Source organism: Pseudopodoces humilis, chromosome 28 (genome assembly GCF_049639895.1).
Source record: "Pseudopodoces humilis isolate 2021_Gansu_Grassland_sample_001 chromosome 28, ASM4963989v1, whole genome shotgun sequence".
Classification (NCBI taxonomy): Eukaryota; Metazoa; Chordata; class Aves; order Passeriformes; family Paridae; genus Pseudopodoces; species Pseudopodoces humilis.
This window is the reverse complement of record NC_142227.1, coordinates 3,411,646-3,438,033: the sequence shown is the minus strand read 5'-3', so window position 1 is coordinate 3,438,033 and position 26,388 is coordinate 3,411,646. Positions and strand designations below refer to the sequence as shown.

The window sequence follows — 26,388 nt, the reverse complement described above, 5'->3', positions numbered from 1 at the left end:
AAGAGAAAAATATCCAGGCAACGGCTTGGTTTAAAGAATTTATTTCAGACAAAAAATTCTCCACCAAAAAGTCATACAAAAAGAGTAGAGACAAAGAGTGGTCATTACAAAAGTGTTCACAGATAGAAAAGACTCATCTGAGCAACCCCAGCACAGAGCCCAAGGCACACTGGCTTTGGCTGTGCACGGCCAGGGATTGTCTCATTGAAGGAATGCAAAGGTCCTCGGCCCCCAAACTCTGCTCAGGTCCCCCTGCAGCGAGCAGGGTCAGCCCCTGGCTCCTCCCTACAACATCCAGCTCGCCCTTCCCACACCACTTCCCACCCCAATGAGCACAGGTTGCTGCTGGGTCCTCACCCCACCAGGGCCCTGACTTCTCTACGGGTACAGCATCAAGGACTCCCAGCCCTGACAGATTCATCCCAACTCCTCATCTCCCATGTAGCTGCCACCAGCCTTAGACTGGGTTTCCCTCTCTCCTTCTTGGCCACGAGCCACAGCTCCAACAGCCCGTGCTGGTACCACAGTTTGGGGGCTGGTTTCAGCAAGTTTGTGCAAGTTTGGTGCTGACACTCATGAAACAGCTTTCCTGTTCTCAGTAAATGGCACCAAAACACTGCCACAGATCATAAATTCATCCCCCAAATCCTTGTATCAGCCCTTGGAGGCCTTTAGAGTTTGGTTAAGTGGCTCAAACCATTCCCCCCACAGCTACCCGCAGGCTTGTGGCAAAGATTATCAGCAGTGGCTTCACTGCTTCCTCTGCTTCATCCAGCCAGAAAAGGACGTTTCACTGCCTTGGGGACCTGCAGTCCTGGTGAGCCACAGGCAAAGGGCTGCACCTGCATGCCCCAGGGCCCAACCCTGAGCACCATCCAAACATTCTCCAGTAATCCTGAGAAATGCCTGCAAGCTCCTGTTTTCCACACCAGGAGCTGACAGAAGTTTTCGGAGCACGGCACTGCAGGCAAGGAGAGAGCAATCTCAGCTCGTATTCCCTGTTCTAACCCCAAAATCCCGGGGCAGTTCTGAACCCCGCGTGTCCTGCCCGGCCACACACGGAGCCGCTCCACACCGCCAGCCCCTCGTGTTCTCCGACCCTGCCACGGCACCCAAGGGACAGTCACAACAGGAGTGGTGAGGGTGGTGAGTGGAATTGGGGGTCTCACGTCCCCGTTTCCAGACTCAAGTGCTGTGAGGGTGCAAGCTGCCATCCCCAGGGATCGTCACGCTGTCACATGCAGCCGATGCGCTTCTCTCAGCAGGTCATGCAGCGCGGGCGGATGCTCTCCGATGCGGGGTTTGGATCCACCTGCAGAGCCAAGCCCAGAGTCAAAAACCTCAGCAGTGGCATATCCCAGCCTCCACCAACCTCCCAGCCCAGAGGGATTAATCACCTCTGAATACAGCGGAGGTGGTCGGAAGCGGAATTCCTGGATGTAGGCGAAGAAGGGACCCTCCAGGATGTCCCCGAGTTCGCTGCGGCACGGAGGAGCCAGGCCCTGCTCAGCCTCTGGGCTGGACACGACTGCTGAGTACTCAGGGGGGGCTGAAGAGAAAGGAGAACCATCAGGGAATAGTAAACACTCTCCATAAATGGAGGACACGCAGGTAAAAGGGCTTCAAACCCACTGTTTCCCAAACCCTCCCAGTTCCCTGAGGAAGGAACCCAAGAGATTCAGCACCAAAACCAAAAAAATTGGGTTAAAAAAAAGTAAAACTGGCCCAGTTGAGAACTTTGCATCTCACTCTGCTGACCAGGGGGTTTATCCCAGGGAGATGCTCACCCTCCAGCTGCTCTGGGATGGTGCTGAGCCAGTCCAGGTTGACGCTGTACTGGCTGCTGACACTGGAGGTGCGGCTCCCGAAGGGATGCAGCGGGATGGTCCCGATGACAAGAGGCAATTCAAGGAGCAGCTTGGACGTCCCAGGAATATCCACGCAAACCTGCCGAGACAGAGAGCAGCAGGGAAGCTTAGCTGGTGGTGTTTTCCCAGTCTGGAGGGGCAGGGATGTCCCCTGAGATCCTGCAGAGCTCCCTCACCTTCAGGGAGTATTCCACCTGGATGATGCGGCACTGCAGGATGGACGGCCCCACGGGCGGGATCTTCAGCGCCCGGCCGTGCCACACCTCCCGCTTCCCGGCCGGGATGGGGTCCCCGGTGATGCTGGTCACCACTGACTTCTTCTGCTTCTTGGTGCCCCGGGCAATGAAGGTCTGGGTCTGGATTATGGCTGCCTTGGGCACCACGGCACGACTCGTGCAGTTGTCGATCTCAGCAAAGATGGGGATGACCTCGCCTGCCAAAACAGACACACACATGCTGGAGCAGGGGAGGCAGAGCCCAGAACTGCCTCGAGGAGTTGCTGCACAGGCCCACTGAGGGCTGGCCACGCTGTCTGACAGGGCAGGCACACGGGTTCATCCAGGAGGAACATCCCAAGGACACTGCTCACATCTAAAGTTCCTGCCAGCTCACGGTGACCCAAACCCCCTCCTCTGGGCTCAATTATCCCAGAGCCCACTGAGGTTCAAGGGCACCTGGTCTCACCTGGGGTGTAGCCTTTTCGGTCAATCTTGGCAGTCACAGATACTTGGCCACGGTTGCAGTACCAGGCACGTGCAAGTTTCTCCTTAGCACCTGCCTGGGGAGCCTGGAAAAAGGGAAATATTTAGGCTATTTAGTAACTAAGGATGAAACTCAAAGCAATCACCTCCCTGGCACCAAGAACCTGCTGGGGAGCATCAGCAATTTCTCAGGTATCTGATGCAAGAAGCTGTTGCAATGCCTTAAAGTTTCCAAAAACAAAGAGGCACAGCTGACCTCTGCCCAGCCCAGGTAACGCTGGAGGGCACAAGTTACAGGGGGGAAAATATTCCCTCTGGAAAGCAGGCCTGCACTGTAAGGCTGAAGGGCAGGCAGACACCTTCCCCATGGGCTTCCTGGCTGAGTTCTGGTTGTCAGAGCCCCAGGGTGGAGCAGGGGGAGCTCACCAGCAGTGCAGGGGTGTTTATGTCGATGGGTTCAATCACAGTGAACTCCTTCTTTGCCTTCTTCACTGTTGACCACGGTCTGTGCAGCTTGGCCTTCACCCAGTAGCGCACACTGCCATGCTTCCCCTCAAAGGAGGTGGCCAGGGTCCTGGGCAAGAGCAATAAACAATTTTAGAAGGGTTTTGCTCACAAAAAACCTCATTTTCAAGATGTCCTCTCCCCCCAGAAAACACCAACTTACTCAGGGAGCTGGAAGGTGAAGGGGAACTCGTGCCTTCCTGCCTGCAGGACAGTGGCCTCACCATTGTCTGTGGGTAAAAGAGATTGAGGAGGATTAGCTCCCTCCTGCAGAACTTCCTCCCCGGGCAGGTCACAGAGATGTGCAGCACCCAGCAAGGAGCAGCACGAGGGCACGGCAATGTTTCTGCCAGGGCTGAGCTGCAGCAGCTGTGACACAAGAGCTGGGCACTGTCTGCATTCCATGCAGACACGCAGGGTCCAGGGGCACCTCCTTGGAGAGCTGGGCAGCTTCCCCAGGTGGGCTCTGCTTCATCCTGCAGCCACCCCTGGCCACAGCTTTGGAGTGAGAGCCCAAGATGCCCAATTTGAGGGTGAGTGGCCAGCCAAGCCCCCATGCCCCTCAAGAGTTTGCACCCCAAGGTTGGAGGGGACCTCAGAGGACCATTTAGGTCAGTCCCTGCACCTCAAAACAAGCTCCTGAACCTCCAGCTTTCCAATGCTGCTTCCCTGCCACGAATAGCTCACAGGAGAGGGGGAGTCTTGTCCCTAAGCGAGGTGCCCTGCACAGCAGCAGAGTGCAGCTGCACACCCCAAGATTTCAGGGTGCACCCAGAACGTGAGGTGTCTGCAGGGACCCACACATGCCATTCCCAGCCCTTAAGGCACCCCACGCACCCAAATTTCAGCTTGTTGGCGTGTCACACACTCAGCAGCCAAGCTGTCCCCAGCACCCAGATTTCTGCAGTTTTGGGGTGCCATGCACCCAAGCATCGGCGGCTGTCCCAGGCACCCAGATTTCATCCGGTTGGGGTGTTCAGGCAGCCCCACACTCCCGTTGTTGCAGCCCCCGGTGCCCTCAGGCCCCTCTCGCCGCCGCCCGGGCGGTGCCGAGCCCCGGGGGAGCCCCTCGGGCAGGCCGTGCCGTACCTGGGGGTGCCATCAGCGTGTCGCGGTGGCTCAGAAACTCCACCTGGTCGCTGTAGCTCTGCGTGTAGGCGGTGCTGGAGCCGGCGCTGCGGGACTCGGTCCAGTGGACGCGGGCAGCGCCCATGGCCCGCAGCCGGAGCGCCCCGAGCCGTGCGGCCGCCGCCAGCTCCAGCACCACGCGGCCCGACACCGCCTGCCCGGGGCTGAAGGCGGCCGGGCCGTCCCGCTCCGCGCCCTCCAGCACGATCGAGAAGCGTTTGAGGCGATCGAAAATCATGGCGCGGCTCAGCTCCGACCGGCGCGATGCGGCTCAGCCCGGCTCAGCCCGGCCCGGCGCGGCTGGGCCCGGCTTTAAGCGCCCGGCGCGGCCGGGGGCGGGCCCGGCGGGGCGGGACGGGCCGGGCCGGCCCCGCCGGGCCCTGCAAAACAAGGCAGGGAGCATGTGCGGATCGGCCCCTCCGCACGGAACGCGGCTGGACGGAGCTCCCCGGGGGGGTTGGACCGTGCGGTGCCGTGTCCGCTCCCGGCGGGGCTCCCCAACTTACCCCGAGACACCGAGACATCGCCGCCGGAACGTGGGCTGGGCAGGGGGCTGAGCACTGCCCGGGGGTGACCCCCTGTCTGCTGCCGGGTCGTTCTGTGCCCCCCAGGACTCCCTGCAGCTCCCATCCTTGGCCCCCAAGCCCTTCTCTAGCTTCTGTCTTTGCCCCCCAAAATCCCTTCCAGATCTATCCTTGCCCCCACAAATTTCCTCTCTAACTCCATCCTTGTCTCCCAAAACTCCCTTCCAGCTCCTACTCTTGACCCTCAAAATCCCCTTCCAGCTCCTATTGTTGCCCCTCAAACTCCATTCCAGCTTCTATCCTTGCCCCCCAAAATCCCCGTCCTTGTCCCCCAAAATCCCCATCCTTGCCCCTCAAACTCCCCATCCTTGATCCCCAAGCCCTCCTCTAACTTTCATCCTTGCCTATCAAATTTCCCCTTCACCTCCATCCTTGTCACCCAGAACTCTTTTCCAGCTCCCATCCTCAAGCTCACTCGTCAGCTTCTATCCTTGCCCCCCAAAATCCCCATTCTTGCCCCTGAAACTCTCCCTGCAGCTCCAATCCTGACATCCCACCCCATCTTCATCCAGCACCCCCACTCCCAGGGTCACAGCCATGGGCTGTGGCCAGGGGGGATCCCTCACTCTAAACCTCTCTCCTTCCAGCCACACATTGATTCATATCCTTCCCTTCCCAAGAGCCATTCCCAGGGCTCAGGACAGGCTGGATCTGGGCTCCTGACACAGCCCAGCCAACTGGTGACATGGTGATGTCTGGGACATCACTTAGTTCTAAGAAATCAAGAACTGGCTGGGGTTCAGCTTGTGCAATGACAGTGTGAGCAATCCTCTTCCCTGTGCTTGTTAACCAGGCGAGCGCCAGTTTTCCACCAGATCCTGCTGGGATTGGTGTCCAAAACCCAGTGATAAATTCCACCTGCACGGGCAGGAGCAGCACAGGGTGTCATTCCATCGGCGCCATCCGCGCTTGCCTGTGCTCAGCCGGGGTGAAAGTGTGGAAACTGGGAACTGGTGATTCCCAAGGTGGACATCTCCATCAGCAGCGCCCCAAGATGTTGTAAAAGTGGGGAGAAAGGAATCTGTGCCCCCCAAAAGAGTTAATGAACCCTTAGAAACTTCTACTTTAATGATGGTTGTCATGTTTACAGAGCACAGAGCCCTGCACCCTCGGCACGGTGGGGGATAAGACAGAACAAGCATTAAAAATGTTACTCAGCACTTGGCCGCCTAAGTTTTGGGGATTTTTGAGTTGCTCCCAGCCATGCCAGGCAGGACCTGCTGTGCTGAACTCAGTTGATCACAGCCACTTAAAAAAATAAGCTGGGCTGAAGCCTGGCACTGCTTTAGCTGTTTCCAGTGGTGGACTGGAATTATCTGTCTCCCTCCTCAGGGGAAGGGGACTGTGGTTTGTTTTATATGCACAACCATTTGCTGCCACGGGCAAACATGAATCATAGCAAACGCTGCAGAGGGAGAGGGAAAGGAGGAAGGAAGACACGTCACAGCACGAGTTAACTGGTGACACTGGCTCTGGGAAGGCGCCTGGTGTCCCTGCAGTGACATTAGAGGTGGGGAGGCTCTTGAGAGGGGCTGGAGCCTTAGCTGGGCCTCTCTCTTTGCTTGGCATCCTCCTCCTCCTCCTCCTCCCGCCTGTCGGCACACACCCCTGGGCCGTGACTCAGCCCTCGCCCACGGGATGCGGATCCCTGCAAACCAAACCTCCCTCCCGTGGCAGCGCACGCGATGCCCCCGGCTGTCCCTCGCTGCTGCCACGTGGGGAGGGAGGGCAGACCCCTTGGACCCCTTTGGGACCCCTTTGGGACCCCTCTGGGACCCTTCTGGGACCCCCGCACTCACAGAGGGTCTCTCCAGCCTCCTGGGATCTCCAGAAGCTGTGGATGCACAGCCGAGGGTTTTCCTTTCAGGAGCGGTGCTGGGTGTCCAAGGCAAACCCGGCCAGGTCGGGCACAGCACTCGGGGCACGATCTCCAACTCTTCAGCCCCATCTAGAGTCTGGCCAGGCTGGAGCCGCTCCCAGCAGGAGCTGACACCTGCCCGGCTCATGGGGGGCTGCACCTTCCCTGACCAGCTGCTGGGACCTGCTGGCTTCTCCCCTCCGAGCCCGGAGTCACAGGAGGGGCCCTGGAGCGCCAGAGAAGGGAATGCAGCAGGTAAATAGGTAAATAGCAGCCCGGGATGGGGGTGAGATGGGACAACGTAGAGCCTGGCACAAGCACCTGCTCCCAGACTGAGAAACCAGCTCCATCCCTGCCAGATTGGGCACTGCTGTGTATGGACAAGGATTAAGGTGATGATTGAGAGCCATCCCACAAACGAAGGAGAGCCCTGATGCCATAACTCTTCGGGATGTCTCCATGAAAATAAAATGGCTTCTGGATGTTTGTCCCTCACCAGGGCAGGAACTACACCTTTGGGAAGTGCTGCAGGATCCTTGGACAGAAAAGATCACTGCACAGCACGGGGTCCTCCCATCACCTCACACAGTGGAGTCCAGGGTTTTCCTTGTGCTGCCTTCGCCCATTAACCCCCTGTCTTTTCCTCTCCTCCTCTCTCAAATGATTACACAACACACGTTTAAAGGCCCTGCCTGAACATCCTTCTTGCATACTTTTTTCTTGTCTCTCAGCACAGCACCCCGGTGCCAGCGCTCACCACCCTGCCAGGAAACTGCAGATAAACTCAGCTGAGGGGAGAGCAGAAGGGAGGGCGCTTATCTGTGCCCGGCTTCCCTCCTCTGCACTGCCTTGTTACCATGACAAAACCTGCATTTTTTAAACACCACGCAGACACAGCTGATCTCGTGGGGAAGCAACAAGAAAGGAGCAGTCACAGGGACTGACTGTCGGATGGTGGCACGTTTCTCACCAGCTGACATCAGAAGGCCCTCACGCTGCTGTTGGGGACAGAACAGGGGACAGAGAGATCCAAAGGAAGTTATTTTGGCTGCTGGACAGCCCCTCTCTGCTATTCACTCCCTTAAAACGCCCTGGTGATCACACGTGTCTCTCTCACAAGGCAGAAAAGGGATCTGTGTATGGACAGAGACAATAAAATCCCAGTCCCCAAGTTGAGGCGTGGCTTTCTGCCCCCGAGGCAGTCCAGCTCAGCACTCCCTGTGCAGTAACAGGGGCCAGGAACCATCAGCTCTGAGCTACAGGTGTGCAGGGTGCCTGCGAGGCCGAGCAGCTCCCGCAATTCCTGCAGCCCTTGGCCAAGTGCCCTTCCCCAGATGGCTCCAGGGGCTCCTATCACACACAATCCCATCAGCAGAATCCAAACGTGCTGGCAGCAGCTTGTGGCTTCCCTACAGACATTTCCTGCAGGGATAATGGGGGATAAACTCACCCTTGTCACCTCAGAGCTAATGGGACACCAACCAAGTTCTGCATGACCAAGTGCTCAGGATCCAGGGCAAGGGCTTAATTGTAATTTGGACACTTCATAGAGGTGCAGCTGCCAAGGGGACAACCTCAGGCACAGCATGGAAGAGCTGCTGCCAAAAGACAGAAACTCCAGAGCAGTGCAGGTGTTTGAAGCAGATGGCAGAGCACAGTCATCCAGAAATAGATAAAATTACCTTCCCAGTGCAGTCCAGAGACAGGAACACCTCCAGGAAACCAACTCGGTTCCCTTTTCCATCCCTCCAGTTTATTCCTGCAAAGTCTACATTTGCCAGATTGGGCTGGCACCACTCTCTGGGTTGCACTTGGCCACTGACACAATGAAATGCCCTCAGCATAAGTCCTACAGCCATCTCCAGGCCTGGGCAACCAGGCCACAAGTAGTAACAAGGCCATGAGAAACAGGGAAAGGGGGAGGAAAAGCCACAGAGGAATGGCTGTGACACTGTTATTGGAGGGGAGGATAAAAGACATGCATGTTCCTGAGAAAAGCCAGAGTTAATGAGTGGATGGAGAGCTGAGACATCCCATATCCCTCAGCTCTGGATCATTTCATCCCAAGCACACAAAGAATGGCTTGTGGTATGCAAGTGGCTTGTGCTCTTGCAGCAGATCTAAGCAACGTGCCAGCTGGGCACGCGGTCCCAGCATCAGGGACCCAAAAACAAACATTGGCTGAAGCACTAAGTGCTCTTTCCACACTTGTGAGCAGACACTCGTGTTTGCTCTTCCCTGTGCAAACACAACAAAAGCCACAAATCTTTGGTGCTCCCCAGCCCTGGGTTTGCCAGCAGCTTCCTGGAGACCAACAGCAGGGAGAGAAACCCTCGGCTGAGGTGAGAAGAGGGGCAAACAGCCCTGTGTGGGTCAGCAACCCCCACAGAGGGTAGAGGCTCCTCTGTGGGGACACCTACAGCCTGAGGGGATCCCAACCCCACAGCCTGGCACAGAGACACATCCAAGGGATCCCAACCCCCTGCCCTGGCACAGAGACACATCCAAGGGATCCCAACCCCCTGCCCTGGCACAGAGACACATCCAAGGGATCCCAACCCCACAGCCTGGCACAGAGACACATCCAAGGGATCCCAACCCCCTGCCCTGGCACAGACACGCACCCTGCGCCGTGGGCTTACCAGGGATGAGCTGGCGGCGGCGGTACAGGAAGGTCTGGTAGGCCGTGTAGTCCCGGTAGACGACGTTGAGGCCGATGCTGCGGCTCTCCAGCCAGTGCACGGTGGCCAGGCCCCGGGCACACACCTCCAGCGCCCGCACCCGCAGCGCCCCGCACAGCTCCAGCTGCACCCACCCGTGCAGCAGCTCCCCGCTGCCGTGGGCCAGGCCGTGCTCCAGCCTCACCACCAGCCTCCGCACCCGCCCCGGCAGCTGCATGGCCACAGGAGCTCCAGGAGCTCCAGGAGCTTTCCAGGGAAAGGAGGAAGAGCAAAGGCTACACCAAAATGCCTGAATTTATCCCGGCTCCTAGCTGGCCCCACCCTGCAGGCCTTCCCCAGGGTTGGCCTGAGCCCTTGTTTTGCAGCGATGCTTTAGCGTTGACCTCATGTGTGTGAGGCTGACGATGTGCCCGGGACGGGGCCGCGGTGACGAGGGACGTGTTTTAAAACCAACTGAGAAAAAAAAAACGTGATTTCATCTTATCTCTGAGTCACAGACGCTGGCGACGTGACACGGGGACGTGCTGGTGGCTGCACTGGCAGGGAGGGGTGTCACACACCGCCAGCCACGCTGCCGGGTTTCACACGGCGAGACAATCCAAGAAAACCTTCCCAGTGCAGGCATTCCTGTGGCACTGCTGGAATAGGAGAGGAGTTTAGAAGGCAGAGGCCCTCGCTCCAAAAGCCAGATTTGCTTTCCGTGTCTGAAGTTGCGCTAAAATCCACGTGAAAAAGAAAGTGAATAATCACAGGGACTCCCGGCAGCAGCTCTCCCAGCCAGCTGCTGCCTCCAAGGGTGATGCCCTTCTCCCCGTGGCTGTTCCTGCAGCAGCACAGGTGGCAGTGCCACCTCAGGGTCACATCAAAGTAATGGGGCAGACCTGGAGCAGATGCAAGTCCCTGTTTATGCATCAAATGATGCAACTGAGGTGTTTGACTGGAGGTGTTTAACAATGTGCTGGCATGAGGGACTGATGTGAGTGCCTGTGTGCACTTGGAAGAGGTGAGTGCACGGCTTCTTTGAAGCACGTGTGGAGCAGAGACTGTCCCATTCCTGAAAATAGAATCAAATCCATAAAGGAAAGTACAAGGCTTGTGGACCCAGGCACTGCTCACACACAGACTGAAGCAGCTGTGAAACTTCACTAGCCCCGTGCTCAAAGGGTCCCGAGGAATCAAACCCATGGGCATGAAAAGGCTGAGAAGAGTTTGTGGAGTGGCAGCTGTGCCACCCTGCTCGCTCAGCCCCCAAGGGAGGGGGATGAACAGCCCCCACTGACCCCTCTGGGACACACCTAGATCCCAAACAGAGTTAGTGCAAGCTCAGCAGTCAGGAAGCCCATGTGAGTGACCAACTCAACAAAAACACAGGGCTCACCTCTAGGAAAACAGTCCACTCATCACAACCTGGGCAGAGCTGCCTCACTGTCCCACTGTTCACTGACCTTTGGTTGCAGGCCTTGACACCAAAATCCAAACAGATAATTAGGGAATATTCCATCCCCCACACAGCCCTGATGGTGCCTCTCGCTCTGTTTGATCTCCTGCCCTTCCTCTCTGCTTCCCCCTACCCCACCTTCTTCATTCCACCCTGGTGCCTGCCCAGAGGCGCTCCGTGGGTCCTGCAATCCTGAGGGATGTGCCACCCACGCCTTTGGGCTAATCTCCTAGTGTTTATTCTTGCTGTCACAACACCTCCTTGTGTCCTCATTCAATCTGAGAAATAGATGTTCCCTGTGACAACACACAGACGGGCCAAGAGCAGAGCACAAGGAGGGTTCTGAGATCCCACGCCGTGTAGGCAGCTCAGAGTGCGTCAGCAGTCGCTGGAGAAGGGAGAACATCACCTTCCTCTGGGGACAGGGTCCTTCCAGGGTCCTCATGGGGACACAGCTCGCTTGGGAGTTTGCCTTTTGGATTTCAGTGGGCTCCTGGGCTTGGGTGTGAGCTCACCTCTCTGCTCAGCCCTGCAGAGGTTCTGTGCCCTCCTGGGCAGCCCCTGGGATAAGCATTTCATCTGAGGAGACAAAACAGCTTTCAGCTCACTGGGATGGGGCTGAGAAAGGCGCAAGTGGCACCACTGAGCCTGGCAGCCCCAAGATCTGAGCCCAGTGACCTGAAGGGTCACCCCACACGAGCAGCTGCAGCATCCTCTGTCTCTGGTACCTGGCAGATGCTCAGCTTCCTCTGCTGGTGCTGCAGACACCTTTACTCTGGCTGGACAGCTCTAGCCACGACAGTTTTCATCCTCTGACCCTCTGTGGGGGATTTCAGTCACCTTCTACCTCCCTCCAACGTTCCCGGGCTTAGGGATTTGGTTGCCTTTCCTTCCTCTCCCTTCAAAATATTTCTCTTCTACAGCTCTGCTCCCACCTGAGGCTGGAGTAGAGAGGGTTTGGTGCTCACTGGTCCATAACAAGTAGCTCAGGAGCACATTCCAAGGTGAGTTAAGGGGAGGCTGGAGCTTTTTTGGGTATAACCCCACTTCCCCTGTGGTTAATCCAAGCCTATTAAGGCTGGACCTGCTGTAGCACGTCTTTGGGGAGTCCCTCTCCTGCCTGTGTGGCACCAGCATGGCTGGCGTGGTTCTGACAGAACTTTCATCTGCTGACAGATGGAATCAAAATAAAAACTAAATTTGAGGCAGTAAATTAGGAGGCAGCACCAGGAAAGCTCTGCAGTCACAGATACCGGTGTGCATTTCCCCTGAAGACAGGAAAAGGCCGGCTCTGCCGTCAGCAGTTTGCTCAAAACCTTCGCCCAAACAGAAAACAGCTCCCAGGGTGAGGAGGCAAATGAAGAAATTCACATGGCAGTTACGGGAATATCACTCCATATGGTAGTTATGGAGCTGCTCCAGAAGTTTAGGGCCAAGGAAAAGACCAATTCAACTGTGATTTGTTCCACATTTAGTTAATCAAATGGCTTAAACACAGATCCATGGCATGAAGGGACCTCTCTCTTAACTGCTGGAGAAACAGGAGGCAACGTCAGAGGAGGATTTTCTTAATGCCTTCCATGACCAGCTCTAACCACATCCCTTCCTGAGGTTGCATAAGCACAGCTTTTGATCAAAATCCTTTCCTTCCTCCCAAAAATAAATGTAAAACAACTTTTAAAAACAAACATAGCGATGGAGAAAGATCATGACACTGGTTCATGTCCCAGAAATCATTCATTTTATTCATTTTACGTAATGAACTGGCAAAGGGATTGACACCAGATTGCAGCGAGGTGAGTCACAAGAGTGTGGAACAAGGATGTGGTACATCAGGTGGGATAACTGCAGCATCTGAGGATACAGCAAGTGTAGAGCAATCAAAATCACTGAATATCCCAAGTGGGAAGGGACCCACAAGGATCTGAAGTTCAGCTCCCTGACTGGAGAGGCTGAGCAGCAAAAGCTCGGCTGGGAGTGGCTCTGCTTAGTGCTATGAACCTGTTTCATGAAATCAGATTGATTTACTCAAAGGATCATTTACTCAAAAGCTTGCTTTACTCAAAAGGTTCTTCCCCCTGAGGCTGCTGGCACTGCCCAGGCTCCCCAGGGAATGGGCCCGGCCCCAAGGCTGCCAGAGCTCCAGGAGCGTTTGGACAGCGCTCTCAGGGATGCTCAGGGTGGGCTTGTTGGGGGGTCTGGGCAGGGCCAGGGGCTGGATTTGATCCCTGGGGGTCCCTTCCCACTCAGGATATTCTGGGATTCTGTCATACTCGGCTATAAAAAGAGAAAGCAAAATATCCAAGTAGTTGTTCCAGCTTTAACTGACAGCAGTGTGAGTGTGACTCTGCCCAGCCACTGGACCCACTGGAGCCCGGGAGGAAGCGGGTGGGATCCACGTGCTGAGGGAAGGTGTAGGAGGATGGAGAGAGCCCGATTTCTGTCTCCACACAGAATATTCCCCTCCCATCACTCAGCCGGGGGCTGGGAGGTCGCTATAGGTGGGACGGGGGAAGATCTCCCTGACTCCCAGGTGACGATGGGGATGTGGAGATCTTGTGCATGTGAGCACAGGACCATGGCGGCACAGCAGGGACCGTCATCCGCAAGGGTTTCCTCAAAGTTGGGTTTCCCAGATTTCTTTGTATCAACCCCAGCCCAGCACCTCTGCAGCAGCGGGGCTGGCCTAGAACCCTCCAGAACGGGGGGACCGGGGGTGAGGAAAGGGATGGTGGAGGGTTCGCTGGAGGGGTGCGGGAGCCATGAGGGGCACGGACAGCAGGACCCAGCTCCGCTCTGGCACCATCCCTGGGCGGGCACTGAAATAAATGGAGACAGACTTCCATTTTACACTTTTATTAGAATTCAGCCTTGGGGTGGGGGCCCAAGGTGCCACTCCCATTGTTCCACCATTGTTCCCACACTGGCAGCTCCAAGGAGAGGGCACAATTCAGCTTTTCAGCACACACTGCAAAACTGGAGTTTCCATCCTCACAAGAGCAGCCATGAGGCTTGTTTTTCAGGCTTGTTGTCCACTTTCCCAGTCCTCTGTGGTCATGGTGACACCTTTTGAGCAGGCTCAGGTGATGCAGGAAGACAGTCTTCCATTGTAGCTTGCTAGGATATGTCTCTTTGACCTTTTATTTCCTTGTTGGCTCATTGTTTTGGTGTCTGGTGTGCCTTAGTGTGCATATGACCTCGGGGCACACAGCCCACAGCCCCCTGGAAGCAGCAGCAGACGGGGAAAGGGAGGTAGGAGTGTAGGGAGCAGGGTTGTTACATAATAACAGGGAAGTAAGGGAAAGGGGGTAGAGGTACATCTTATAAAAGAACTCTTAAAACACTTCAATAACCGGTAAGTAATTAGCATTACTAACAACTGTCGGGGTAAACAAGGGGTACAATTAACCGTACACAGCCGAACACCTACAGTATTTTAACTGGGCTGTATTTCTTGAGAGAGTTTTTATTCATAACAGGCACCATCCATCCCCGGGCAGGGCCCGGCTAGGCCGCGGGGGCAGCCAGTTGCCATGGCGACGGCCCCGCCTCCTTCCCGGCGTGCTCCGCGGCCACACGTGACCCCGCACCCGGAAGTGTTGCCATGGCGGCGGGCGCCCTCCGGGAGCTCGTGGCCGCGCTGGAGACGCACCGGGGCCGCGACCGGGCGGTGAGTGAGGGGTCTGAGCCCTCCGGTACCGGGCGGTGAGTGAGGGGCCTGAGCCCTCCGGTACCGGGCGGTGAGTGGGGAAGGGGGTCTGAGCCCTCCGGTACCGGGCGGTGAACGGTGGGACCCGACTCTACTGTAGCGATCCATCCTTAAGGGGAGGAAAGCACCTGAGAGATTCCTAAGTGCTCGTTGGGGGAAAGGAACGACAAAAGGCAAAGGGTCCGCAAACAATCCAAGTTTTGCCGGTAAATGACACGTTTGGGGTAGAAATGGGTATGGGAGTCCCGGAGCACAGCGCGATGGGGTTTGGGTAAAGGGAAGAGAAGTTGAAGAGGGAGAGGCGAATTAAAGAAAGGAGAAGAGGAGAAAAGAGGGAGAAAAAGAAAGGATTAAAGAGAGGAGAAGGAGATCCCCAGCCCTGCTTGCAGCATCACCTCCCCTGAGCGGGTTCCCGCAGGTCCGGGCGCTGTGCTACGGCTGCCAGCTGCTGGGGGCAGCGCTGCCCGGGCCCGCGGGGCTGCCCGGGGGGCTCCTGGCCGCCTCTGCCCAGCTCAGCTCCTGCCGCACCGCCCTGCGCCTCTTCGACGACCTGGCCATGCTCCGCTACAGCTGCAGCTACGGGCTGGGCCCCGAGGTGAGCGCGGCTCCGGGGGTCCCCGGCAGCGCCCCCGGCTCCGCCGCGGCCGTGCCCCATGTGCCGCTCCCCGCAGGGCGAGGACGCGCTGCTGCGGGGGCTCTCGGTGCTCTGCAACGTGGCCAACCAGCTCTACTACCCCTGCGAGCACCTGGCGTGGGCCGCGGATATCGGCATCGTCCGCGCCGGCTCCCAGAAGTGGTGGACGCGGAGCACGGCGCTGTGGGGCTGTGCCCTGCTCCTGGGCATCCTGCGGTACGGCCCCGGGGGGCTGCAGCAGAGCTGGGGAAGGTGCTCTTCCTCACTGAAGCACTTAGTGCAAGAGGAAAAAAAACCCTCCTGTTGGGTGCTGTAGGAGAAATAACTCTGTTCTTTCTAGATCCCTGAGAATCTTGTTCCAGTTAAGAAGAAAACTGAGCCAGCACAAGTGGTATGATTTCCCTCCGTGGCTGATCATGGAATGCCAGAATGGTTTGGGTTGGAAGGGATCTTAAAGCCCATCCCATCCCCTGCTATGGCAGGGACACCTTCCACTGTTCCAGGCTGCTCCAAGCCCCGTCCAGCCTGGCCTTGGGCACTGCCAGGGATCCAGGGGCAGCCACAGCTGCTCTGGGCACCCTGTGCCAGGGCCTGCCCACCCTCCCAGCCAACAATTCCTTCCCAATATCCCATCCAGCCCTGCCCTCTGGCAGTGGAAGCAGTTTCTCCCTTTTCTTGTCCCCCCCGTGCCCTTTTCCAAAGTCCCTCTCCATCTTTCCTGTAACTCATCCACATCTGTCGGTTCTCATCCGTAGCCATCACAGTTATTAGGACATTCTGGACTGTCACTGATATCACCTTTTCTTCCAGCAGCACTTCTTCACCTCAGAGCCAGCAGAAGCTGAGAGCACAGGTGAAGGCTGAAGTTTTAAGCATCCTCATGAACACAGTAGATCTCTGCAATGCAATCCACTGGCTGCCTCCAGGATTCCTCTGGGCAGGAAGGTTCCCTCCATGGTTGGTAGGACTCCTGGGGACCATCTCCTCCCTGATTGGAATCTACCAGGCATCAAGAGGAGCAAATTCTGAAGCTGCTTAAGCCATAACTGAGCTTCACAAGCCCAGTTTTCACATGGTAAAAGTGCCTTTAGTGAGGCAGGGTGTATTTTAAGATATCCCATAATTGGGCCTAGAATCCAGATGCCTGTTGCAGAAGGGATTGTTTGCAGCTTTTTTGACAATTTTTATCACTCTTCATCAGAGAAATAATTCTGAAAATCAAGAATCTCCTACAGTGGGTAAATCTGAGGGGAAGAGAGCTGCTTCCATCTGTCCCAAAAGATAAATGCAACCTCCCAGGTTTTCTGCTACTTAAAAGAGCACAATGGCCACGGTTCTGTCACAGAGAACTGGTCAGGGATGAATCCTGAGAGTTCACACTCTGGGCTAGGTGCTTGGTGCTGCCTCTGAGCCAGGGATGGGATCCCTGTCCTGGGAGTTCTCCAGGTATTTTGGCCTTTGGGCTCAGAGCCCAGAGCTCAGACAGAGCAGGGGTGTTGTTTGTGACAGTTGTGTTTCCGTAGAGGCGAGGGGGGCAGGAAATTGCCACTGGAAGCAGCGTGAACCTTCCTAGCCTGCCTTGCCCGTTTAAGGAGAAATGTTGGAAGTCGAGACTTCCCACAGAGCTGAGGCTGCAGCTGTGCCTTTGTGGAATGCCACCGGGTGGAGCTCTTCCACCAGGCTGTGGCAGCTGCCAATGGACTTTTTTTTTTTAATTAAAAAAAAAAAAAAAATAGCAGGAAATTTATTAATCACGTTTCACAGGAGCAATCAAACCAATGCCGAGGTGGGGTTTGCAGTTACAGTTCTGGGCGTTGTCAATAATAAACGACACAAATGCTTCAAAGGTGGCCTTGAGTGATCATTCCTCCTGATACCAGGGAGAAGTTTTTTATCTTTGGTTCTGGAAAGCTCCAAAGCATTAGTGCTGTGTGAGCTGCAGCTCCACTTGTGGCACCAGCCTTCCTCTTGCTGAAATAATTCCCAGCCCCTGCCTGACTGCAGGGAAATGCATCCTTTGCAAACAGTTCAGCTCAGTCTGCGTGTCCCTGCCCCCAGCTCAGCACAGGCTGCACTTCAGGAGGTTTGACCTTGGCTTGTGTTGTTGTTTCTGGCGTGGACACAGGGAAACACTGGTCTTGCCTGTGTTCAAAGAGCAGAGTGAGGCCTGGATACTCTATCCTTTGTCCTGTCCTTGGTGTTTATCTGGACCTTCACCCTGCAGTGTCCCTGAGGGTGCCTTCCTGGCTGTGCTGGGGATTTGCTGCCAGACTGACAGGTTTTGGTACAACTCAAGGCTTACCTGGAGGAGACTCTTGTTATTTCTCTCCTTTTCTCAGTCCTGTGCCTGAACAGGGACAGCACCCAAGTCCTTCTGCTTGGGGATAGCTCTGGCTGTTGCCTTATCCTGTCACCCACTGTGGTGGCTCCTGCTGCAGTTTAGTGTTTTTTAATAATAAATCAGATTTTTTTTGTATTCTTAACCCCATTGAATCATTCCTCCAAGACTTGCTGTACTGCTCAGCACAGAACAAGGTGTAGCTCTGCCAATTAAAAAAAAAACAAAACAAAACAAGAAACCCCACATAACCCCTGATGCCAAATTAATAAACCTCTTAAACATGCATTAATTTTACTGTAGAGGAAGGACATGGTAAAATGCTCTAGGTGTATTTGCTTCATCAATTCCTCAACAATTGACCTTAATTTGCAGCGGGTAAAGCTGGAACATGCAGAGATAAATCAAAATTGGGTAATTCAGAATTGCTGGAATTTGTATTTTTTTCTTGAGGAGATTTTGATCACTGCTGACACAGTGTTTAAACACCTGTGGTGGCTGCTGCTGCCTCTCCAGGGCAGCACTCGCTCATTTTTAGCACAAGACCTTGTGCAAGCAGACTAAATCCTCCCAAAACTTGGCGTTTTCTTCTCTTTTCTGATGTGACCATCAGCCCAACTCGTCTCTTGCTCCTGAGAGAGGGTGATGGTTCCTTCCCTTGGCGAGGCAAGCACCCTGCCCTGGTGCTGGCGGTGCAGCTGATGGGCCGGGCTCCACATCTCTCAGGTGGGCTCCATGCAGGAAAACATTTGCTGAGCAGGGCTGGTTTGTTCAGCCGCGACCTGCCTGTGTCAGCAGGCCGGGATCCAAAGGCCGCGGGCAGGCGCTGCTGATCCCAACGCGGCTGCCCTGTTTATGGCCCTTTATGGCCGGGTGATTCTGTCCGCAAAGCTCCGCCGCGCTCGGGAGCCTCAGGTCCGCCGTCCCGGCCTCATGGCGCGGCTGGTCGAGGCCCGGGCCGCGCCGCGATGTTCGGGCCGGGGGACACCGGGGATCACCGGGGGTCACCGGGGGTCACCGCACACGTGGGGAGGGGACACGGCCACGCTGCCCGGGGGCAGGGCGGGGCCAGCGGGCGGCGCATGCGCACGGCAGGCCCAGCCTCCCATTCACAAAGAGCGAGCGCCGGGCGCCGCGGGCGCTGATTGGCTGCGGGGCTGGCGGGGGCGGGGCCGGCACGGGGCGGCCACGCGGCGGCGGCGGGGCGGCGGCAGAGCTGGAGCGGAGCGGGACCGGGACCGGCAACGGAACCGGGTACGGGATAGCAGGGACCGGGCGGGACCGGCAACGGAACCGGGTACGGGAGTGGGTACGGGATAGTGGGGACCGGGTGCGGAACCGGGTACGGGATAGCGGGGACCGGGCGGGACCGGGTACGGCACCGGCTGTGGGAGCGGGTGTAGGACTGGGTGCGGGACAGGGGGGACCGTGCGGAACCGGCTACGGGACCGGGTACGGCATAGCAGGGGCTGTGCGGAACCGGGTACAGGACCGGGTGCGGAACCGGGTGCGGGACCGGGTACGGGATAGGGGAACCGTGCGGGACAGCTGGGCCAGGTGTGGGACGCGGGGCCGGGTGCAGAATAACCGAGTCAGGCGCGGGACAGCGCAGCCGGGTGGGGACTCCTGCGCCGGGTGCGGGACCGCGGGGCGGGCGGGGCCCGGGCATCACCGGGAGCGCACATCGCCCCCTCCCCGGTACTAGGTGAGACCTGGCGGAGCCGTGCGCTGCAGGGGTGTTTGGTCCGGGAGGTCCCGGTGCCCCGTTCGGGTCGGTGCCCCGCGGCTGCGGGACCGCGCTCCCACCACCGGCTCCTCTCCGCCGTCCCGCCGCAGCCCCGGCCGTGCCGGGCCCGGGACAGCGCTGCCCGTGCTGACTCGCCGGTTTTGCCCCGCAGCACGGCCTCAGCGCTATGTCCGTCAGCAGCCACGAGAACCGGAAATCCCGCTCGAGCTCCGGCTCCATGAACATCCACCTCTTCCACAAACCGGGCCACGCCGACAGTCTGCTCACCCAACTGAACCTGCTCCGCCAGCAGAACCTCTTCACCGACGTGGTGCTGCGGGCTGGGAACCAGAGCTTCCCCTGCCACCGCGCCGTCCTGGCCGCCTGCAGCCGCTACTTCAACGCCATGTTCAGCGGGGGCCTGAAGGAGAGCAGAGATGCCGAGGTGAACTTCCACGACTCGCTGCACCCCGAGGTGCTGGAGCTGCTGCTGGACTACGCTTACTCAGCCCGGGTGCTGATCAACGAGGAGAACGCGGAGTCCCTGCTGGAGGCCGGGGACATGCTGCAGTTCCAGGATATCCGGGATGCTTCGGCTGATTTTCTGGAGAAGAATCTCTACCCTGGGAATTGCCTGAACATGCTGCTGCTGTCCGATGCCCACTGCTGCGAGCGGCTGCTGGAGCTGTCCTGGAGGATGGCCTTGGCCAACTTCACCTCGCTGTGCAAGACTGAAGATTTCCTCCGACTGCCCAAAGACAAGCTGCTGGAGCTGGTGGAGAGCGAGGAGCTGGAGGTAGAGGATGAGACACTGGTCTATGAAGCCGTTATAGGCTGGATCCGCTACGATTTGCCCCGACGCCACGAAGTTCTGCCCGAGCTGCTGCGCTCCGTCCGCCTGGCCCTGCTGCCCGAGTCCTACCTGCGGAAGCAGGTGGCCTGTGAGAAGCTGGTGACCAGCCACAAGCTGGGGGAGGAGATCGTGGCCGACGCCGTGCGATGCAAAATGAAGATCCTGCAGAACGACGGGCTGGTGACGGGGTGCTGCGCCCGGCCCCGCAAGGTCAGCCAGGCCCTGCTGCTGCTCGGGGGCCAGACCTTCATGTGCGACAAGATTTACATGCTGGACCATAAAAGCAGCGAGATCATCCCTCGTGCCGACATCCCCAGCCCCCGCAAGGAGTGCAGCGCCTGCGCCATCGGCTGCAAGGTCTACATCACCGGCGGCAAGGGCTCCGAGAACGGCGCTTCCAGGGACGTCTGGGTGTACGACACCCTCCACGACGAGTGGGCCAAAGCCGCTCCCATGCTGGTGGCGCGGTTTGGCCACGGCTCCGCCGAGCTGGACCACTGCCTGTACGTGGTGGGGGGTCACACGGCCATGAGCGGGGCATTCCCGGCCTCTCCCTCCGTGTCCCTCAAGCAGGTGGAGCACTACGACCCTCAGCTGGACAAGTGGTCGCTGGTGGCTCCTCTCCGGGAAGGCGTGAGCAACGCCGCCGTGGTGGGAGCCAAGATGAAGCTGTTTGTTTTTGGGGGCACCAGCGCCAACCAGAACAAGCTGCCCAAGGTGCAGTGCTTTGACCCCTGCCAGAACCGCTGGACGGTGCCCGCCAGCTGCCCCCAGCCCTGGCGCTACACGGCCGCCGCCGTGGTGGGCAGCCACGTCATCGTCATCGGCGGGGACACGGAGTTCTCGGCCAGCTCCGCTTACCGCTTCCACAGCGACACCTTCCAGTGGTCCAAGTTTGGGGATGTCACCGCCAAGTGCATCAGCTGCCGCGCTGTCACCTCGGGAAACAGGCTCTACGTGGTGGGGGGCTACTGCGGGGCTCAGCGCTGCAAAACCCTGGACTGCTACGACCCCTCGTCCGACACCTGGAGCAGCGTCACCACGGTGCCTTACGCCCTCATCCCCACCGCCTTCGTCAGCACCTGGAAGTACCTGTCTGCCTGAGCGTGGCGAGGGACCTGGAAGGTAAAATAGCTGTGGGTCAGCCAGAGCTCCTCTGTAGCAGGTTAAAACTTGAGGGGCAGATGCACGTGGCTCTGAACTGGAGTTGTTCCAGCCTCGTGTGAACATCAGCTCCAAAACTTCAGGCTGGTAGTGTGGGATCTAAAACCCCTGCAGGAGAGAGATATCTCTAGGTGCTGAAACACTGCAGGGAGAAAATCAGTATAAATAACAAGACGCTGAACCTGGCATCTTGGCCTGCGCAAGGATTTTGGGGAATGCTGTGTGTGAGGATTGGGTGTCGCTGCTGGGTCAGGAGGCTGGAGGAGTCGATGTTTTTGCAGGCAGGCTGTCTGCAGGAGCTGGGACAGACCCTGTGGTGCCACCGGCTCCAGCTGCTGCTTTTAGCACAGCCTCCTCCTCCTGGTGCCATGCTTAATCTGCCAGTGGCACCCAAATGTCTTGTGGGACGCCAGGGCTGTGAGCTGGTGCCAGAACAAGATTATAGCTGGGATTTAGTCCCAGAATGGTGGGTAATTGCATTTATAAGACAAGCCTTGTCTATGTATAAACACAGGGTTTCTCTGCTTCTAATTATTCTCTGGTGTCCTTTTCATGCCATTGCTTTTCTGCTACACAGAGATTGACTTTCAACATTTGCAACTGGAATTAAACCTTTTCTAAAGGCTTTTGGCAGAAATGATGCCAGTGAATCACAGACCCTGCAGGGTTTTCCTTTTCTCCTTGCAAGAGTCGTGCTGTCTAAATAAAATTATTTACTGTAATAAAATATCCAGTAATACCTTTAGAAAATTCCTGGCTGTAGAGGGAAACCAGCAGGCATTGCTGGGATTTCTCTGGGGTTTGAGGCCTGAGGAGTGGGCTTGGGGTTGCTGTGCCCTGGTCTCACAATGCTCTGCTCTGCACCACAGGCTTCACACCTGATTTTGCCAAGTGCCTCCCTTGGCTGAGGATGAAGATGGAGCATGCAGGCAGCAGGAGCACCTCCTCCACCTGGAGTCTGTGAGCTGGGTGCCAGCGTGGAGCCCATCAGCACCAGCAGGGCTCAAGGCAGCTCGGCTTTGGCTTTGAATTGCTTCTGCAAATCCATCCCCTTGGTCAGGCCAGGGAGGGGACAGGCATGGGGGGACCTCCTTGGGATGACAGCTTGTGCTGTCCCCCGAGATAGAAAAAGGTCTCCAAGTTTTCTCCTAACTTGTGCGATCTCGGAGCAGGAACCAGAGGGATTATTTTGGTTTCAGTGGTACTAGAAAGGAGAAAGGACACTCCTGAGCAGCTGCAGGACTGCACTGCTGGGACTCACAGCACCCAAGCAGTAGCCTGGAATGTCAGAGCATGTGAAGTACTTTGCCCACGGGCTGGTTCTGTACATTTATTTCTTTTTTATACAGCAGTTTTGTTTGTTTATTACTCAGCCTGGAGCTGTTTCAATAAATCTGAATAAAATCCACCGTGTCCCTTGCCTGTTCTGTGTGTTTCAGGTGCAGGTTTTCCCAGCTCACAGTGAGACCATATTTAGTAGAGCAGTGAGGAGCAGTCCCTGCTGCAGTCCAAATCAAGGGCTCAGATCTTCCTGTACCTTTGTAACTTGGCACTGAGGAAAGCTCAGATCTCACACTGCCTTCTGGCTTTGAAGGAGACACAAAACTCTTCAAAACTTCAAAGATTAAGGTATTCTCTACCCTTTCCCAGTCACTCTTCACAGACTGGGGTTTCCCTACTTTCCAAAAGAATGGGAGAAAGTGCTGCCCCTTCTGTCCCAAAGGGCTTTGTGCTCCAGGCCCTGTTCCAGGTGAGGGGAGGCAGTGCCTGGGAAAGAAAAGCTCTGTTAAGGGGAGGAGGTGAGACAGGAACCAGCATGGTCAGAGGAAACAGGCACCAAAGGTACAACTGTCTCACCACAGAAGCATGGTTTGGGTGTGATCCATTATTTCAGAATTAAATAAATCAGTGTCACAACTCTTCCGAGCTGCTTGCACAGGCAAGAGCCGGCAGGATAGAAAGGAAGGGAGCTGCCCTGCTGCTGGGGGCTGGAGCAGATGGACCAGCTTCATTTCCACCCCCTTTTCTGATGCTTTTGCCATTTTCAGCCCCCAGGCTGGGCCTTTTTTCACGAACCCTTGTTGTGCCTCCTCTCCATCGCTAGCTGAGCCCAACGGGAGCTGGTCAGGCTGCAGGGAGAGGAGCCCACATCCCTCCTGGAGCACACAGGCAGCAGCAGGGAGACAGACTCATTCTGATGAGAAAAGGCTGTTAAGATCATGGGATCCAACCATCCAGCAGCTGCCAGCCTGGCTGTGCCTTGCAAGTGGGGAAAGTCACAGCACAGGACTCTGCTGGGACCAGCAGCCATCTGGAAGCGTCTCCAACCCTGTTATCCAGCCAGGAGCTGCCTCACCTTTGTTACAGCTCCAGCTACTCCTGAGGGCTGGACAGAGTCCGACTGTGCTCAGTCAGAGGAGCAGAGGTTTCATTCATGGCGTTTGAGCAGCAGCAGCTGTTTTGTTTATGCTGCCAAGCAATAAACGCTGGCTCCCTGCCACATCCGCCTCCTGCTCCGGGGATGGAGCAGCTTCCAGCAGCACGGATCCGTCTGCCTGGGCCTTATCTGAGCCAGGCTCGGCTGTTCTCAGCTGGGGGAATGAGCCCCAGCTCTGCTGCTGCTGCTGCAGCCTTTGCAGGGCTGGGCATCGCTCCCTCCTTTCAATCCAAGCACACCTGGGCCAGGCTGCTCCACGGAGCCTCCCTGCTGCAGGCAGCAAAGCCAGCAACAAAGCCAGCCCGGGCTGAACTGCATCGGTTCATCCTCCTTCAGCTGGCAGAGAGCCCCGTGCTGCCCCTCCAGCTCCACCTCCCCTGGCAGGAACCAGCTCCCAGCTCCTGTGGAAAACGAGGGAGCTCCACTGCTGTGTGCCCGAGTCGTCCCAACAGACCTGTTTTCCCAGTTTGACATTTCCATGCTGGATCCACTCGCTCCTTCAGTGCCAGGGCCAGAAGGTTCAGGCCAACTGAGCTGTAGGTGAATTTGATTTCGAGGTGAATTTGGTTGCTGGGGTAAAAATCCTTGTGAATTAATAGAATTCATTTAGAATCTCAGCATAGCTCAAACCCAGACCTCTCCTAGCCCAAATCCCCACTTTGTGTCTGCATCTCCAGCTGCAGGAGTTAGACCCCAGCCCAAAGTCACATCTGGAAGAGGCAACTCACATGGGCATCACTGGGCTCAAAGGTAAAGCAAAGTGTGATATCACTGTCCCATGGGATGTTCCTCTTCTCACACAAAGCTTAGAAAGCACCACAGCCAGAGAAATCTGCAATCAGACTGATCCACCCCCCTCCTGCCCACAAGACAGACAGGGTTGATTTTAAGGGAATTGTTTCTTGGGTTTGTAGGTGCCTCCTGCTCAGCAGCTCCTGCTGCCAGAGCACCAAGGCAGCATTGTGGCCTTTCTCCCTTCCAAGCACAGCAGGGGCTGAGAAATTTCCCTTCCTGGTAAAGATGGGATATGGATCATGAAAATGTTCTGCAGCACACCCACCTCACATCTAGCAAGGAACTGTTACAATGGTAATTCATGGCAGCCCAGGAAAAACAAAGTTTTAATTACACACAGTGTGGTTTTGTTCATGATTTCCAATGTTCCAGAAGGGAAAAGGGACATTGCACACCTGAAATTCCCTGAGAGATCTGCATTTCATGTGTAGTCATCTGGGATGGCTTCAGGTCTAGCAAGACACTGCTCCACACTGAGAAATGACATCAGCTGCTGCTCTGACACAGGAGAGGCACATCCACACTGTGCTGTCAGCAAGGAGTTTTCATGGTCCTGTGAGTGAGGAATCATGGAATGGTTTGGGTTGGAAGGGACCTCAAAGCCCATCCAGTGCCACCCTTGCCATGGCAGGGACACCTTCCACCATCCCAGGCTGCTCCAAGCCCCGTCCAGCCTGGCCTTGGGCACTGCCAGGGATCCAGGGGCAGCCACAGCTGCTCTGGGCACCCTGTGCCAGGGCCTGCCCACCCTCCCAGCCAACAATTCCTTCCCAATATCCCATCCAGCCCTGCCCTCTGCAACTGGGAGCCATTCCCTGTGTCCTGTCACTCCAGGCCTTTGTGCAAAGTCAAGGAGCCCCAGAACAAAGTGATGCTGCCTTGTCTGAGCCTCCAGTGCCTGTGACAGCCCCAGAGCTGAGGACCCTGTGTCGTGTGCTCCAGCACTGCCAGCTCCAGAAGGGTTTGGCTTTTATCCTCTGCCAGGTCCCACGGGCACAGGAGCAGCAGGCAATGTAGGACAGGCCCCACATCCCTGGTCTGCTGAGCCTTGGGCTGGCCCCATCGCTGGGATGAGAAATGAAACCGGATTTGAGTCACAGGGCTGAGGAAAGGGAAAGGCAGCGAGCAGCACATTCCCACTGCTGGAGCACACTGTGCAGCCAATATCCTCTGTGCATGTTTGTCCTCGAGCATCTGGCTCACAGATGAATCTCAGATGCACGTATGGGAACCATCAGCCTTGTCTCACCCACATGAAAGAGGGAGGTTTAGCATAAAGCTGGTCATTGCCGATGGCCTCGGCATGATTCATGCACAGAAAGAATGTGGTTTGGGTTTCGGGTTAATTAGCTGCAGATTGGAGAGAGAGACAAGGCAGGGCGGAGCTGCTGGAATATCGGGGTGAGCAAATTACCAGCTCTGAAGGCAGCGCCAGCCGTGTCCTGAAGTCACACCCTCCGTGTCTCACAGAGTGACAGCGTTATCAGTGCCACTGCCAGGAAAGGTGTTTGCAATCCCCAAGGAATGTCTGCCCTGCTGTTGTGGCAAAAACTGAACACAGCAACACCTACACACCTTTGAACAGGGATGGCTGCAGCAGCACCGAACTTCCAACAGATGCAAATTCTGCCCAGGATTTAAACTTGCCTCTGCTGAGGTCTGGGCTGCTGCAGCTGGGCAGTTCCCAGTGGGAATCTGTGCTGCAGGGATCCCTCTTGGCCATGTTAACCCTGGATTTTCCTGATCCAGGCTGTTCCTGTCTTCCTGAAAACAATTCCTGCAGGTCTGACATGAAAACAGCTGCACAAGAGTGCAGTGCAGCTCTTCTTAGCTTCTCTCCCAGACTCTCCCTCCCTGCTGTCCCCCACAAAACCACTTTGATTCCACTTCTTGCTGCCAAAAAGTATTTAGAAATGGACATGGAGCGACTGGCCTTGCTGTGGTGACACAGACACGAGGTCTGGAAGCAC

At 56.6% G+C, this 26,388-nt stretch overlaps 3 protein-coding genes across 6 annotated transcripts; 2 read left to right on the top strand and 1 right to left on the bottom strand.

The window, feature by feature from the left end:
* Positions 1–25: 25 nt before the first annotated feature.
* ARRDC2 (arrestin domain containing 2) lies at positions 26–9,716 on the bottom strand. Of its 2 annotated transcripts, none has more exons than XM_014259985.2 (8): positions 9,286–9,716; positions 3,237–3,303; positions 2,996–3,143; positions 2,553–2,655; positions 2,045–2,301; positions 1,788–1,947; positions 1,398–1,549; positions 26–1,312 (listed from the first exon to the last, which is right to left on the bottom strand). In XM_014259985.2, exons 1-8 carry the CDS (start codon positions 9,539–9,541, stop codon positions 1,259–1,261), a joined length of 1,197 nt encoding a protein of 398 aa, XP_014115460.2. In that variant the 5' UTR covers positions 9,542–9,716; the 3' UTR covers positions 26–1,258. The 2 variants fall into 2 exon arrangements, with proteins under 2 accessions (XP_014115460.2, XP_005531299.2); XM_005531242.3 differs by lacking the exon at positions 9,286–9,716 and adding an exon at positions 4,163–4,488.
* Positions 9,717–14,352: 4,636 nt separating this feature from the next.
* Positions 14,353–16,951, top strand: PEX11G (peroxisomal biogenesis factor 11 gamma). 2 transcript variants are annotated; one of them, XM_088067773.1, is made up of 5 exons: positions 14,353–14,432; positions 14,890–15,066; positions 15,143–15,321; positions 15,446–15,496; positions 15,919–16,951. In XM_088067773.1, the coding sequence occupies exons 1-5, from the start codon at positions 14,367–14,369 to the stop codon at positions 16,142–16,144; spliced, it is 699 nt and encodes a 232-aa protein (XP_087923899.1). In that variant the 5' UTR covers positions 14,353–14,366; the 3' UTR covers positions 16,145–16,951. The 2 variants fall into 2 exon arrangements, with proteins under 2 accessions (XP_087923899.1, XP_014115409.2); XM_014259934.2 differs by having other exon boundaries at positions 15,916–16,951.
* A 1,662-nt stretch (positions 16,952–18,613) lies between these two features.
* Positions 18,614–22,594, top strand: LOC102106332 (ectoderm-neural cortex protein 1-like). 2 transcript variants are annotated; one of them, XM_014259923.2, is made up of 3 exons: positions 18,614–18,697; positions 19,342–21,147; positions 22,056–22,594. In XM_014259923.2, the coding sequence occupies exon 2, from the start codon at positions 19,357–19,359 to the stop codon at positions 21,124–21,126; it is 1,770 nt and encodes a 589-aa protein (XP_014115398.1). In that variant the 5' UTR covers positions 18,614–18,697; positions 19,342–19,356; the 3' UTR covers positions 21,127–21,147; positions 22,056–22,594. The 2 variants fall into 2 exon arrangements, with proteins under 2 accessions (XP_014115398.1, XP_087923898.1); XM_088067772.1 differs by having other exon boundaries at positions 18,631–18,740.
* Positions 22,595–26,388: the final 3,794 nt, after the last annotated feature.